Here is a 17,266-nt window from a genome sequence, read left to right as displayed (position 1 = left end):
ATTTGTGACGCTGACTTGACTGCCGGTTATTGGAGGGAAACGATTTCCTCAACATCAATGCCATAGTAAAACGCTGTTTTTGGATATAAATATGAACTTGATAGAACTAAAAATGCATGCATTGTCTAACATAATGTCCTAGGAGTGTCATCTGATGGAGATTGTAAAAGGTTAGTGCATCATTTTAGCTGGTTTTATGGTTTTGGTGACCCTGTCTTTGACTTGACAAAACATTACACACAACTCTTGTAAATGTACTGTCCTAACATACTCTAAATTTATGCTTTCGCCGTAAAACCTTTTTGAAATCGTAAAACGTGGTTAGATTAAGGAGATGTTTATCTTTCAAATGGTGTAAAATAGTTGTATTTTTGAAAAATTTGAATTTTGACATTTATTTGGATTCAAATTTGCCGCTCTTGAAATGCACCTGCTGTTGATGGAGTGCACCACGGGTGGCACGCTAGCGTCCCACCTAGCCCCAAGAGGTTTTAAGACAAATGTGGACAAACAGCAGTTACTAATAACTTTTCTGTGCTCATCAACGTTTTAAGTATAGGGTGGGCTGTTCCTCCAAACCCTTCCTCCTAAACAGTAGAGATCCTACCATAGAAACAGAATGATAAGAGCTTGGAACCAATTTGACTGGGAAACTCATGGCTGCCTGGTATTGTGATGCAATCATTTCCATGGTAATGTAGAATATGTAGAATGTTCATTGAAATGATGTTAACTGATGTGTCTCATGCAATTGAATGTATTTTTTGAAATGTCAGTTGAGTTGAATGAACAAATCACAGAAGATATTTTACTTCCTGCTTTGCTCCTATGGGTACAGTCGTAATGGTCGCCAGTCCACCCATTCTGCCCTCATTAACGTGAACTATTCATTATATTTCTATGGATCTTACCACGTCCCCAGTTCCTTAACTGAAGACACAGACAGAGTATCAATTTAGCTTCACCTCTCCTCTGTGGCACTACAGTGAAGTCATATCATCGACTAAAACACAAAATTCTGTCCTCCCGAGTGGCGCAGCAGGTCTAAGATACTGCATCACAGTGTTGCGGCATCACTACAGCCTGGGGTTCGATCCCAGTCTGTGTCACAACCGGCCATGACCTGGAGTCCCATAGGGCGGCGCACAATTGGCCCAGCGTCGTCCAGGTCAGGGGAATGTTAGGCCGGGGGAGGCTTTACTTGGCTCATTGCACTCAAGCGAATCCTTGTGGAGGGCCAGATGCCTGCAGGCTGACTTCAGTTGAACTGGGTTTCCTACGACACATTGGTGCAGCTGGTTTCCTGGTTAAGCGAGCGGGTGTTAAGAAGCGTGGCTTGGCGGGTCATGTTTCGGAGGACGCAAGACTTGACCTTCACCTCTCCCGAGCCCGTTGGGGAGCAGCAGCGATGAGACAAGATTATAATAACGAAATTGGGGAATAAAAAGGGGGTAGAAACGAAAAGAAAAATTACAAAAAAATTCTATAAACCAATCATAATGAGTTATAAACAATTAGCATCACACACACACTACTGTGGTTAGCGTTTAGCATCTTTTAGAAGACTGTTGCAGAAAACACAGAAACACTGTGGGATTGGTTCTTCTCTCCTGTTGGTCCATTTGGTTCTTCTCTCCTGTTGGTCCATTTGGTCCTTCTCTCCTGTTGGTCCATTCGGTTCTTCTCTCCTGTTGGTCCATTTGGTCCTTCTCTCCTGTTGGTCCATTCGGTTCTTCTCTCCTGTTGGTCCATTTGGTTCTTCTCTCCTGTTGGTTCTTCTCTCCTGTTGGTCCATTCGGTTCTTCTCTCCTGTTGGTTCTTCTCTCCTGTTGGTCCATTCGGTTCTTCTCTCCTGTTGGTTCTTCTCTCCTGTTGGTCCATTTGGTTCTTCTCTCCTGTTGGTCCATTTGGTTCTTCTCTCCTGTTGGTCCATTCGGTTCTTCTCTCCTGTTGGTCCATTTGGTTCTTCTCTCCTGTTGGTCCATTTGGTTCTTCTCTCCTGTTGGTTCTTCTCTCCTGTTGGTCCATTCGGTTCTTCTCTCCTGTTGGTTCTTCTCTCCTGTTGGTCCATTCGGTTCTTCTCTCCTGTTGGTCCATTTGGTCCTTCTCTCCTGTTGGTCCATTTGGTTCTTCTCTCCTGTTGGTCCATTTGGTTCTTCTCTCCTGTTGGTCCATTTGGTTCTTCTCTCCTGTTGGTCCATTTGGTTCTTCTCTCCTGTTGGTCCATTTGGTCCTTCTCTCCTGTTGGTTCTTCTCTCCTGTTGGTCCATTTGGTTCTTCTCTCCTGTTGGTCCATTTGGTCCTTCTCGCCTGTTGGTCCATTTGGTTCTTCTCTCCTGTTGGTCCATTTGGTTCTTCTCTCCTGTTGGTCCATTCGGTTCTTCTCTCCTGTCACATTACAGATGGAGCTGAGGTCTTATTGGAGAGACTCCATATACATCAACATCAACCTTCAACATTATTGGGATGGAATGTTCAACATTATCACTATTAAAAGCTGTCCAGTCTGTTCTGATTCCTATAAAATGTTGAGAGGAACAACATGTTGTTATGTGTGTTATCTGCCTAAGGCACTGCTGTGTTTCAGCCTGGTTAAACTAACTACAACAGTCAAAAATATTTAGAAGATTTATATATATATAAATATCCAATGTTTTTCTCCCAAATCAAACTTGGACATAACTGCTATCATAAACATATTTAGAAATGACAAGATTTGTATCAAAGTGTCTTCCCATAAGATATAAAAACTGATAGTGGTATATTGTCCAGCAACACAACAGAGTCTGATTGTACAGGAGATGGAGCTACAGGAAATGAATATGATTGAGTCCTCTCTGCTGCAGAGCTGATGTCAACCTCTCACAGAGTATTGCAGGTTCATGGGTTTGAGGTCAGGGCTTTGTCAGAGGACAGCCACCAGAGAGGGGCTCTCTGGGATGGAGTGGTCAGAGGACAGCCACCAGAGAGGGGCTCTCTGGGATGGAGTGGTCAGAGGACAGCCACCAGAGAGGGGCTCTCTGGGATGGAGTGGTCAGAGGACAGCCACCAGAGAGGGGCTCTCTGGGATGGAGTGGTCATAAAACACAGGAGAAACCCGAGACCCCCGTATCAAATCTCCCAGCTGTCACTGAAATACTGGTCTTCCTCCTCCTCATTCTCCTCCTCCATGATCTCATTATCTTTCTCCTCCTCCTCATTAAGCTGTGTCAGCATGGTGTGTAGAGTAGCCTTCACCTCCCTCACCTCCTGCTCCAGGGACTGTGGTGTTGTGGTTAAGGAATAGAACATAGCTGATATACTTACACAAAAACACACACACTCCCTCCCTCCCCCCACACACACACCCTCTGGTAACTCACACACACACACACCCCCTCTGGTAACTCACACACCCCCTCTGGTAACACACACACACACACACCCTCTAGTAACTCACACACCCCCTCTGGTAACTCACACACACACACCCCTCTAGTAACTCACACACCCCCTCTGGTAACTCACACACACACCCCCTCTAGTAACTCACACACTCACACACCCTCTGGTAACTCACACACACACCCTCTGGTAACTCACACACCCCCTCTGGTACCTCACACACCCCCTCTGTTAACTCACACACACACACCCTCTGGTAACTCACACACCCCCTCTGGTAACTCACACACACCCTCTGGTAACTCACACACACCCTCTGGTAACTCACACACCCTCTAGTAACACACACCGTACAGTAACAGGTAAAGGATATGAGTGAGATCCTGGTCTTTGTTCAGTATGGCTGTCTGGAGGTCATCCTCCAGAACCAACAGCCTATCACTGATCTCCTCACACTGGTCTGTCAGCTCTATAGTCACGTCTGCTGTTAGCTCTGCTGCTTCACTGCCACTGTCCTCCTGAGAAACAAAGATAGAGAGGGAGAGAGGGTGAGAGAGAGGGTGAGAGAGAGAGAGAGCGAGAGAGAGAGAGAGAGAGAGAGAGAGAGGGTGAGAGAGAGGGACAGAGAGAGAGAGAGAGAGAGAGAGAGAGAGAGAGAGAGAGAGAGAGAGAGGGTGAGAGAGAGGGACAGAGAGAGGGAGAGAGAGGGTGAGAGAGAGGGACAGAGAGAGGGACAGAGAGAGGGAGAGAGAGAGGGTGAGAGAGAGAGGGACAGAGAGAGGGAGAGAGAGAGGTAGAGAGATAGAGAGAGAGAGGGTAAGATAGAGAGAGGGTGAGAGAGGGAGTAAGATAGAGAGAGAGAGGGTGAGAGAGGGAGTAAGTTAGAGAGAGAGAGGGTGAGAGAGAGGGTGAGAGAGGGAGTAAGGGAAATTTAAATTGGCTATATTAAAACTGTTTAATTTGATCCTGAGTGTAGGTTATTTCCCTGACAGCTGGAATCAAGAACTCATTACCCCAATCTTTAAGAACGGAGACCAAATGTACCCTAACAATTACAGAGGCATTTGTGTGAACAGTAACCTGGGGAAGGTTTTCTGTAGTATTATAAATACGAGTTCTAAACTTCCTGAATAAGCACCATGTCACGTTCGCTGTAATAAACGTCAGACCAAGGCTCAGCGAATGTTGAGTTCCACGTTACTTATTAGAAAGTGAAACTAAGCAAAGACGAAAACAAGTAAACAAACAACGAACTGTGACTAACGGAGATGAAAACGTGCACTAACTCAAAACAATATCCCATAAAACACAGGTGGAAAAATGCTACTTAAGTGTGATCCCCAATTAGAGACAACGATAGCCAGCTGCCTCCAATTGGGAATCATACTAAAACACCAACATAGAAAAAACAAACTAGAACCCCACATAGAAAATATAAACTAGACTAAACCCCTAGTCACACCCTGACCTACTCTACCATAGAAAATAAAGGCTTTCTATAGTCAGGACGTGACACACAATGTCTTGAGTAAAAGACAAATTGGATTTATACCAAAACATGGCATGACCAATCATATTTACACCTTACACTCCCTGATAGATAAACATGTCCACCAAAATAATACCAAAATATACGCTTGCTTTATCGACTTCCAAAAAGCATTTGATTCTATTTGACATACAGGACTGTTCTACAAAGTTATTGAAAGTGGTGTAGGGGGTAAAGCATACGAGATAATGAAATCAATGTATACAGGCAATACGTGCAGCATTAAAATTGGAAAGAAAATAACAGAATTCTTTAACCAGCGGCGGGGCCTTCGCCAGGGTTGCAATCTGAGCCCTGCACTCTTCAATATTTACATCAACGAACTGGCCACCATTCTAGAAAAATCCTCAGCCCCTGGTGTTAGTCTCCACAATTCAGAAGTTAAATGCCTACTCTTCGCAGATGACCTATGCCTGCTGTCACCCACAACACATGGCCTACAGCAGAGCCTGGACCTGCTAGAGCAGTACTGCCAGACCTGGGCCCTGGCAGTAAACCCCCACAGCACCTGGCCTGCAGCAGAGCCTGGACCTGCTAGAGCAGTACTGTCAGACCTGGGCCCTGGCAGTAAACCCCCACAGCACATGGCCTACAGCAGAGCCTGGACCTGCTAGAGCAGTACTGTCAGACCTGGGCCCTGGCAGTAAACCCCTACAGCACATGGCCTAAAGCAGAGCCTGGACCTGCTAGAGCAGTACTGCCAGACCTGGGCCCTGGCAGTAAACCCCAAAAAGACTAAAATAATGATTTTCCAGAGAAGATCCATATCTCAGGGAATTAGACCAAAGTTCTCAATTGGTACAAAATATATATAGTACTGTACACACTACAATTACTGAGGTTTAAATATATAGAGTACTGTACACACTATAATTACTGAGGTTTAAATATATAGAGTACAGTACACACTACAATTACTGAGGTTTAAATATATAGAGTACTGTACACACTACAATTACTGAGGTTTAAATATATAGAGTACTGTACACACTACAATTACTGAGGTTTAAATATATAGAGTACTGTACACACTACAATTACTGAGGTTTAAATATATAGAGTACTGTACACACTACAATTACTGAGGTTTAAATATATAGAGTACTGTACACACTACAATTACTGAGGTTTAAATATATAGAGTACTGTACACACAATTACTGAGGTTTAAAAATAAGCTCAACTGGACACCTTAATGAGGCAGTGAATGAACTGAGAGAGAAAGCACGCAGGGCATTCTACGCCATTAAAAACGAATTCAAATTAAAATACCTCTTAAAATTTGGCTAAAACGAATTCAATGTGTCATTGAACCAATTGCACTTTATGGCAGCGAGGTGTGGGGTCCACTTGTCAAACAAGATTTCACCAAATGGGACAGACATCCCATTGAAACCCTGCATGCAGAGTTCTGTAAGATTCTCCTACATGTCCAGAGGAAAACTACAAACAATGCATGCAGGGCAGAATTAGGCCAATATCCACTAATAATAAAAACTCAAAAAAGAGCAATTCAGTTTTGGAAACATCAAGGTTTCAAAGACCTCTCTGATGAGGATAGGCTACCCGTCCTGTTGGGGGAGGACGCAGAGAGCTGTGGGTTGGCAGAGCACTACATTGCTGCCTGTCGTAAGATGAGGGACAGTGTCTAACAGACCAATCAACCTGCACATGTCCTCTACTGTATGCTTATTGTTATTGTTCAATGTATGGTTATTTTGACCCTTGGTTATTGTTGTTACTGTTGTTCCGTTGACAATTTTAATTCTTATTATTTTAATATTGTAAATATCCAAAGTAAGCTCTGGCAATATGTACATTGTTACGTCATGCCAATAAAGCAAATTGAATTGAATTGAGAGAGAAAGACACAGAGAAAGAGAGATAGTGAGCTCCTGGGATCCTGAGTTCTTCTGCAAAAAGATAGAAATAGAGTTGGATAAATGTAGATTAACAAGGTCTTCCACAGGATACTGACCTCATCCTCAGAGAGAGAGAGGGGTCTTCTATAGGATACTGACCTCATCATCAGAGAGAGAGAGGTCTTCTATAGGATACTGACCTCATCATCAGAGAGAGAGAGGTCTTCTATAGGATACTGACCTCATCATCAGAGAGAGAGAGAGGTCTTCTATAGGATACTGACCTCATGATCAGAGAGAGAGGACTTCTATAGGATACTGACCTCATCATCAGAGAGAGAGAGGTCTTCTATAGGATACTGACCTCATCATCAGAGAGAGAGAACTTCTATAGGATACTGACCTCATCATCAGAGAGAGGTCTTCTATAGGATACTGACCTCATCATCAGAGAGAGAGAGGTCTTCTATAGGATACTGACCTCATCATCAGAGAGAGAGAGGTCTTCTATAGGATACTGACCTCATCATCAGAGAGAGGTCTTCTATAGGATACTGACCTCATCATCAGAGAGAGAGAGGTCTTCTATAGGATACTGACCTCATCATCAGAGAGAGAGAGGTCTTCTATAGGATACTGACCTCATCATCAGAGAGAGAGAGGTCTTCTATAGGATACTGACCTCATCATCGGAGAGAGAGAGGTCTTCTATAGGATACTGACCTCATCATCAGAGAGAGGTCTTCTATAGGATACTGACCTCATCATCAGAGAGAGGTCTTCTATAGGATACTGACCTCATCATCAGAGAGAGAGAGAGACAGAGAGAGGTCTTCTATAGGATACTGACCGCATCATCAGAGAGAGACAGAGAGAGAGAGAGGTATTCTATAGAATACTGACCTCATCATCAGAGAGAGAGAGGTATTCTATTGAATACTGACCTCATCATCAGAGAGACAGAGAGAGAGAGAGATGTCTTCTATAGGACACTGACATCATCAGAGAGAGGTCTTCTATAGGATACTGACCTCATCATCAGAGAGAGAGAGAAAGAGAGAGAGAGAGAGGTATTCTATAGAATACTGACCTCATCATCAGAGACAGAGAGAGACAGAGAGAGAGAGGACTTCTATAGGACACTGACCTCATCATCAGAGAGAGAGAGACAGAGGTCTTCTATAGGACACTGACCTCATCATCAGAGAGAGAGAGAGACAGAGAGAGAGAGGTCTTCTATAGGACACTGACCTCATCATCAGAGAGAGAGAGAGACAGAGAGAGAGAGGTCTTCTATAGGACACTGACCTCATCATCATCAGAGAGAGAGAGGTATTCTATAGGACACTGACCTCATCATCAGAGAGAGAGAGAGGTCTTCTATAGGATACTGACCTCATCATCAGAGAGAGAGAGAGGTCTTCTATAGGATACTGACCTCATCATCAGAGAGAGAGAGGTCTTCTATAGGATACTGACCTCATCATCAGAGAGAGAGAGGTCTTCTATAGGATACTGACCTCATCATCAGAGAGAGGTCTTCTATAGGATACTGTACTCATCATCAGAGAGAGGTCTTCTATAGGATACTGACCTCATCATCAGAGAGAGAGAGAGACAGAGAGAGGTCTTCTATAGGATACTGACCGCATCATCAGAGAGAGACAGAGAGAGAGAGAGGTATTCTATAGAATACTGACCTCATCATCAGAGAGAGAGAGGTATTCTATTGAATACTGACCTCATCATCAGAGAGACAGAGAGAGAGAGAGAGGTCTTCTATAGGACACTGACATCATCAGAGAGAGGTCTTCTATAGGATACTGACCTCATCATCAGAGAGAGAGAGAGAGAGAGAGAGAGAGAGGTATTCTATAGAATACTGACCTCATCATCAGAGACAGAGAGAGACAGAGAGAGAGAGGACTTCTATAGGACACTGACCTCATCATCAGAGAGAGAGAGACAGAGGTCTTCTATAGGACACTGACCTCATCATCAGAGAGAGAGAGAGACAGAGAGAGAGAGGTCTTCTATAGGACACTGACCTCATCATCAGAGAGAGAGAGACAGAGAGAGAGAGGTCTTCTATAGGACACTGACCTCATCATGATCAGAGAGAGAGAGAGACAGAGAGAGAGAGGTATTCTATAGGACACTGACCTCATCATCAGAGAGAGAGAAAGGTCTTCTATAGGATACTGACCTCATCATCAGAGAGAGAGAGGTCTTCTATAGGATACTGACCTCATCATCAGAGAGAGGTCTTCTATAGGATACTGACCTCATCATCAGAGAGAGAGAGGTCTTCTATAGGATACTGACCTCATCATCAGAGAGAGAGAGGTCTTCTATAGGATACTGACCTCATCATCAGAGAGAGAGAGAGGTCTTCTATAGGATACTGACCTCATCATCAGAGAGAGAGAGGTCTTCTATAGGATACTGACATCATCAGAGAGAGAGAGGTCTTCTATAGGATACTGACCTCATCATCAGAGAGAGAGGTCTTCTATAGGATACTGACCTCATCATCAGAGAGAGGTCTTCTATAGGATACTGACCTCATCATCAGAGAGAGGTCTTCTATAGGATACTGACCTCATCATCAGAGAGAGAGAGAGACAGAGAGAGGTCTTCTATAGGATACTGACCGCATCATCAGAGAGAGACAGAGAGAGAGAGAGGTATTCTATAGAATACTGACCTCATCATCAGAGAGAGAGAGGTATTCTATTGAATACTGACCTCATCATCAGAGAGACAGAGAGAGAGAGAGAGGTCTTCTATAGGACACTGACATCATCAGAGAGAGGTCTTCTATAGGATACTGACCTCATCATCAGAGAGAGAGAGAAAGAGAGAGAGAGAGAGGTATTCTATAGAATACTGACCTCATCATCAGAGACAGAGAGAGACAGAGAGAGAGAGGACTTCTATAGGACACTGACCTCATCATCAGAGAGAGAGAGACAGAGGTCTTCTATAGGACACTGACCTCATCATCAGAGAGAGAGAGAGACAGAGAGAGAGAGGTCTTCTATAGGACACTGACCTCATCATCAGAGAGAGAGAGACAGAGAGAGAGAGAGGTCTTCTATAGGACACTGACCTCATCATCATCAGAGAGAGAGAGGTATTCTATAGGACACTGACCTCATCATCAGAGAGAGAGAGAGGTCTTCTATAGGATACTGACCTCATCATCAGAGAGAGAGAGAGGTCTTCTATAGGATACTGACCTCATCATCAGAGAGAGAGAGGTCTTCTATAGGATACTGACCTCATCATCAGAGAGAGAGAGGTCTTCTATAGGATACTGACCTCATCATCAGAGAGAGGTCTTCTATAGGATACTGTACTCATCATCAGAGAGAGGTCTTCTATAGGATACTGACCTCATCATCAGAGAGAGAGAGAGACAGAGAGAGGTCTTCTATAGGATACTGACCGCATCATCAGAGAGAGACAGAGAGAGAGAGAGGTATTCTATAGAATACTGACCTCATCATCAGAGAGAGAGAGGTATTCTATTGAATACTGACCTCATCATCAGAGAGACAGAGAGAGAGAGAGAGGTCTTCTATAGGACACTGACATCATCAGAGAGAGGTCTTCTATAGGATACTGACCTCATCATCAGAGAGAGAGAGAGAGAGAGAGAGAGAGGTATTCTATAGAATACTGACCTCATCATCAGAGACAGAGAGAGACAGAGAGAGAGAGGACTTCTATAGGACACTGACCTCATCATCAGAGAGAGAGAGACAGAGGTCTTCTATAGGACACTGACCTCATCATCAGAGAGAGAGAGAGACAGAGAGAGAGAGGTCTTCTATAGGACACTGACCTCATCATCAGAGAGAGGTCTTCTATAGGACACTGACCTCATCATGATCAGAGAGAGAGAGAGACAGAGAGAGAGAGGTATTCTATAGGACACTGACCTCATCATCAGAGAGAGAGAGAGGTCTTCTATAGGATACTGACCTCATCATCAGAGAGAGAGAGAGGTCTTCTATAGGATACTGACCTCATCATCAGAGAGAGAGAGGTCTTCTATAGGATACTGACCTCATCATCAGAGAGAGAGAGGTCTTCTATAGGATACTGACCTCATCATCAGAGAGAGAGAGAGGTCTTCTATAGGATACTGACCTCATCATCAGAGAGAGAGGTCTTCTATAGGATACTGACCTCATCAGAGAGAGAGAGAGGTCTTCTATAGGATACTGACCGCATCATCAGAGAGAGAGAGAGATATTCTATAGAATACTGACCTCATCATCAGAGAGAGAGGTATTCTATAGAATACTGACCTCATCATCAGAGAGACAGAGAGAGAGAGAGAGAGGTCTTCTATAGGACACTGACATCATCAGAGAGAGGTCTTCTATAGGACACTGACCTCATCATCAGAGAGAGAGAGAGAGAGAGAGAGAGAGAGAGAGGTCTTCTATAGGACACTGACCTCATCATCAGAGAGAGAGAGAGGTCTTCTATAGGATACTGACCTCATCATCAGAGAGAGAGAGAGGTCTTCTATAGGATACTGACCTCATCATCAGAGAGAGAGAGAGGTCTTCTATAGGATACTGACCTCATCATCAGAGAGAGAGGTCTTCTATAGGCTACTGACCTCATCATCATCAGAGAGAGAGGTCTTCTATAGGATACTGACCTCATCATCATCAGAGAGAGAGGTCTTCTATAGGATACTGACCTCATCATCAGAGAGAGAGGTCTTCTATAGGCTACTGACCTCATCATCAGAGAGAGAGGTCTTCTATAGGATACTGACCTCATCATCATCAGAGAGAGAGGTCTTCTATAGGATACTGACCTCATCATCATCAGAGAGAGAGGTCTTCTATAGGCTACTGACCTCATCATCAGAGATAGATAGACAGAGAGAGAGGTCTTCTATAGGATACTGACCTCATCATCAAAACCCTCAATCCAAATCACAATTCCATACCTAAAACCTTGATTTTGGAACAAAAACGTTTTTTTTTTAAAAGACAATAATTTTGTTATATAAAGCTTAATAATTAAGGCTACTGAGCTAACAAGCTGCTAGGACAGAACTGACCTGGCTGCAACGTCAGTTAGCACTGAAGTGTGAAGTGAGAGGTGTGAAAATCTTTGAGCCTAACAATGGCAGAAGGGTTTCACAGCCCCCCACCCAAATGCAGAGGCCTTTGAAGCCCCCATGGCTTATCCCTGTGGAGAGGTCATTACAATACAGTACCCCATGGATATAAATAACAACACTGCACGGAATGAGTACAAAAAAAGCTCCTCAAGGACAATCCAGAGACACAATTTGCTGACTGCTACAAAGAGGGGAAGGTAAGCAACTTACTTTTCCACGCAGACCATCCCCTGGCACAGTGCTATATTAACCAGACCATCCCCTGGCACAGTGCTATATTAACCAGGCCATCCCCTGGCATGGCACAGTGCTATATTAACCAGACCATCCCCTGGCACAGTGCTATATTAACCAGGCCATCCCCTGGCACAGTGCTATATTAACCAGACCATCCCCTGGCACAGTGCTATATTAACCAGACCATCCCCTGGCACAGTGCTATATTAACCAGGCCATCCCCTGGCATGGCACAGTGCTATATTAACCAGACCATCCCCTGGCACAGTGCTATATTAACCAGGCCATCCCCTGGCACAGTGCTATATTAACCAGACCATCCCCTGGCACAGTGCTATATTAACCAGACCATCCCCTGGCACAGTGCTATATTAACCAGACCATCCCCTGGCACAGTGCTATATTAACCAGACCATCCCCTGGCACAGTGCTATATTAACCAGACCATCCCCTGGCACAGTGCTATATTAACCAGACCATCCCCTGGCACAGTGCTATATTAACCAGACCATCACCTGGCACAGTGCTATATTAACCAGACCATCCCCTGGCACAGTGCTATATTAACCAGACCATCCCCTGGCACAGTGCTATATTAACCAGACCATCCCCTGGCACAGTGCTATATTAACCAGACCATCCCCTGGCATGGCACAGTGCTATATTAACCAGACCATCCCCTGGCATGGCACAGTGCTATATTAACCAGACCATCCCCTGGCACAGTGCTATATTAACCAGACCATCCCCTGGCACAGTGCTATATTAACCAGACCATCCCCTGGCACAGTGCTATATTAACCAGACCATCCCCTGGCACAGTGCTATATTAACCAGACCATCCCCTGGCACAGTGCTATATTAACCAGACCATCCCCTGGCACAGTGCTATATTAACCAGACCATCCCCTGGCACAGTGCTATATTAACCAGACCATCCCCTGGCACAGTGCTATATTAACCAGACCATCCCCTGGCACAGTGCTATATTAACCAGACCATCACCTGGCACAGTGCTATATTAACCAGACCATCCCCTGGCACAGTGCTATATTAACCAGACCATCCCCTGGCACAGTGCTATATTAACCAGACCATCCCCTGGCACAGTGCTATATTAACCAGACCATCCCCTGGCATGGCACAGTGCTATATTAACCAGACCATCCCCTGGCACAGTGCTATATTAACCAGACCATCCCCTGGCATGGCACAGTGCTATATTAACCAGACCATCCCCTGGCACAGTGCTATATTAACCAGACCACCCCTGGCACAGTGCTATATTAACCAGACCATCCCTGGCACAGTGCTATATTAACCAGACCATCCCCTGGCATGGCACAGTGCTATATTAACCAGACCATCCCCTGGCACAGTGCTATATTAACCAGACCATCCCCTGGCACAGTGCTATATTAACCAGACCATCCCCTGGCACAGTGCTATATTAACCAGACCATCCCCTGGCACAGTGCTATATTAACCAGACCATCCCCTGGCATGGCACAGTGCTATATTAACCAGACCATCCCCTGGCACAGTGCTATATTAACCAGACCATCCCCTGGCATGACACAGTGCTATATTAACCAGACCATCCCCTGGCATGACACAGTGCTATATTAACCAGCCCATCCCCTGGCATGGCACAGTGCTATATTAACCAGACCATCCCATGGCACAGTGCTATATTAACCAGACCATCCCCTGGCACAGTGCTATATTAACCAGACCATCCCCTGGCACAGTGCTATATTAACCAGACCATCCCCTGGCACAGTGCTATATTAACCAGACCATCCCCTGGCACAGTGCTATATTAACCAGACCATCCCCTGGCACAGTGCTATATTAACCAGACCATCACCTGGCACAGTGCTATATTAACCAGACCATCCCCTGGCACAGTGCTATATTAACCAGACCATCCCCTGGCACAGTGCTATATTAACCAGACCATCCCCTGGCACAGTGCTATATTAACCAGACCATCCCCTGGCATGGCACAGTGCTATATTAACCAGACCATCCCCTGGCACAGTGCTATATTAACCAGACCATCCCCTGGCATGGCACAGTGCTATATTAACCAGACCATCCCCTGGCACAGTGCTATATTAACCAGACCATCCCCTGGCATGACACAGTGCTATATTAACCAGACCATCCCCTGGCATGACACAGTGCTATATTAACCAGCCCATCCCCTGGCATGGCACAGTGCTATATTAACCAGACCATCCCATGGCACAGTGCTATATTAACCAGACCATCCCCTGGCACAGTGCTATAATAACCAGACCATCCCCTGGCATGACACAGTGCTATATTAACCAGACCATCCCTGGCACAGTGCTATATTAACCAGACCATCCCCTGGCATGACACAGTGCTATATTAACCAGACCATCCCCTGGCATGGCACAGTGCTATATTAACCAGACCATCCCCTGGCACAGTGCTATATTAACCAGACCACCCCTGGCACAGTGCTATATTAACCAGACCATCCCCTGGCACAGTGCTATATTAACCAGACCATCCCCTGGCATGGCACAGTGCTATATTAACCAGACCATCCCCTGGCACAGTGCTATATTAACCAGACCATCCCCTGGCACAGTGCTATATTAACCAGACCACCCCTGGCACAGTGCTATATTAACCAGACCATCCCCTGGCATGACACAGTGCTATATTAACCAGACCATCCCCTGGCACAGTGCTATATTAACCAGACCAACCCCTGGCACAGTGCTATAAGAGTACACTACCCCCCTATATAAAGAGAGAGGGTATTGGCCCAGGGTGGAAACTCAGAATACTAGACATTGAGGAAATGAACACACCCAGGTCCCACAACTGCACTGGCTCCTCCATCATTGAGAGGGATACATTCACAGAGCTGGAGAGAGACATGGTGGAGCTCAGAGAGCTGGAGAGAGACATGGTGGAGCTCAGAGAGCTGGAGAGAGACGTGGTGGAGCTCAGAGAGCTGGAGAGAGACATGGTGGAGCTCAGAGAGCTGGAGAGAGACATGGTGGAGCTCAGAGAGATGGAGAGAGACATGGTGGAGCTCAGAGAGCTGGAGAGAGACATGGTGGAGCTCAGAGAGCTGGAGAGAGAGACATGGTGGAGCTCAGAGAGCTGGAGAGAGACATGGTGGAGCTCAGAGAGATGGAGAGAGACATGGTGGAGCTCAGAGAGCTGGAGAGAGACATGGTGGAGCTCAGAGAGCTGGAGAGAGACATGGTGGAGCTCAGAGAGCTGGAGAGAGACGTGGTGGAGCTCAGAGAGCTGGAGAGAGACATGGTGGAGCTCAGAGAGCTGGAGAGAGAGACATGGTGGAGCTCAGAGAGCTGGAGAGAGACATGGTGGAGCTCAGAGAGCTGGAGAGAGACATGGTGGAGCTCAGAGAGCTGGAGAGAGACATGGTGGAGCTCAGAGAGCTGGAGAGAGACATGGTGGAGCTCAGAGAGCTGGAGAGAGACATGGTGGAGCTCAGAGAGCTGGAGAGAGACATGGTGGAGCTCAGAGAGCTGGAGAGAGACATGGTGGAGCTCAGAGAGATGGAGAGAGACATGGTGGAGCTCAGAGAGCTGGAGAGAGACATGGTGGAGCTCAGAGAGCTGGAGAGAGACATGGTGGAGCTCAGAGAGCTGGAGAGAGACATGGTGGAGCTCAGAGAGCTGGAGAGAGACATGGTGGAGCTCAGAGAGCTGGAGAGAGAGACATGGTGGAGCTCAGAGAGCTGGAGAGAGACATGGTGGAGCTCAGAGAGCTGGAGAGAGAGACATGGTGGAGCTCAGAGAGCTGGAGAGAGACATGGTGGAGCTCAGAGAGATGGAGAGAGACATGGTGGAGCTCAGAGAGAACAACACAGAACAACACACGACCCACCAACCCAACAGAACAACACAGGACCCACCAACCCAACAGAACAACACAGGACCCACCATCCCAACAGAACAACACAGGACCCACCAACCCAACAGAACAACACAGGACCCACCAACCCAACAGAACAACACAGGACCCACCAACCCAACAGAACAACACAGGACCCACCAACCCAACAGAACAACACAGGACCAACCAACCCAACAGAACAACACAGGACCAACCAACCCAACAGACCCCACCACCCTCCTAACAGCCCCCATATCAGCTCACCTGATAGCCCTCTTGACAACCCCCCCACACACAAAAGCCAGAGATTGTGCTCAAATGGCAAATACATTCAAGAGGATACACTTTTTCACAAACACAAAGTGGCTAAACTCTGGTGCCCAAACACTAGGCATGCCCTGAAGCTGACTAGGGTCCCCCAGACACATCATAATTCACATGGGTACAAATGACCTGAGGGCCCAGCAGGAAAGGGTGGCCACAGCACTCGAGGGAGTGATTGAAAAATCTTCTTCCACTTTCCCCAACACACAAGTGGTTATCTCCACCCTGCTACCACGAAAAGATGTTCACCCTGCCACCATACAGCGGGTGAATGCAAGCTTTTCCCGGGACTGTGCCTCAAAACCTAATGTCTACCTGGCCCACCACTCTACCCTCGACTTGAACAGCCTTTACAACCAAGTCCACCTCCACAAGGCAGCAATCCCAAAATGTTCCAGGACCCTGAAGGACGTCACCATCAACCGTAGCCCCAGCACCTCACACAGGAGCAACAGAGCAACGGACCCCCCGCCCAGACTAGCGAGACATCCTCCCAGACCTGCTGAAGAGACAACCTACCCAAAACATAGCATCATCAGCCACACCCAAACCAGCTAAGACCACTCCAAACAAACGCTGACCACACAATATATAACACGGAAGCATGCATGAGAGCACCAGCTGTTCTGGATGACTGTGTGATAACGCTCTCGGTAGCCGATGTGAACAAAACCTTTAATCAGGTCAACATTCATAAAGCCGCTGGGCCAGACGGATTACCAGGACGTGTACTCAAAGCATGCGCAAACCAACTGTCAAGTGTCTTCATTGACATTTTCAACGTCTCCCTGCCCGAGTCTGTAATACCAACATGTTTCAAGCAGACCACCATAGTCCCTGTAT

At 46.2% G+C, this 17,266-nt stretch overlaps 1 protein-coding gene across 3 annotated transcripts in view; it reads right to left on the bottom strand.

Moving 5' to 3' along the window:
* Nucleotides 1-489: 489 nt before the first annotated feature.
* Nucleotides 490-17,266, bottom strand: part of disc1 (DISC1 scaffold protein) — a 139,569-nt gene continuing 122,792 nt past the window's right edge. For all 3 annotated transcript variants that reach the window (XM_082970602.1, XM_082970604.1, XM_082970603.1), the window contains 2 exons: nucleotides 3,761-3,902; nucleotides 490-3,266 (listed from right to left, as the gene is read on the bottom strand). In XM_082970602.1, coding sequence (XP_082826728.1) covers nucleotides 3,112-3,266; nucleotides 3,761-3,902 — 297 coding nt within the window. In that variant the 3' untranslated portion in view covers nucleotides 490-3,111. The remainder of the gene's footprint in view (nucleotides 3,267-3,760; nucleotides 3,903-17,266) is intronic.

This window comes from Salmo salar, chromosome 28 (genome assembly GCF_965601325.2).
Source record: "Salmo salar chromosome 28, fSalSal1, whole genome shotgun sequence".
NCBI classification, from domain to species: domain Eukaryota; kingdom Metazoa; phylum Chordata; class Actinopteri; order Salmoniformes; family Salmonidae; genus Salmo; species Salmo salar.
This window is presented reverse-complemented; position numbering and strand designations above follow the sequence as displayed.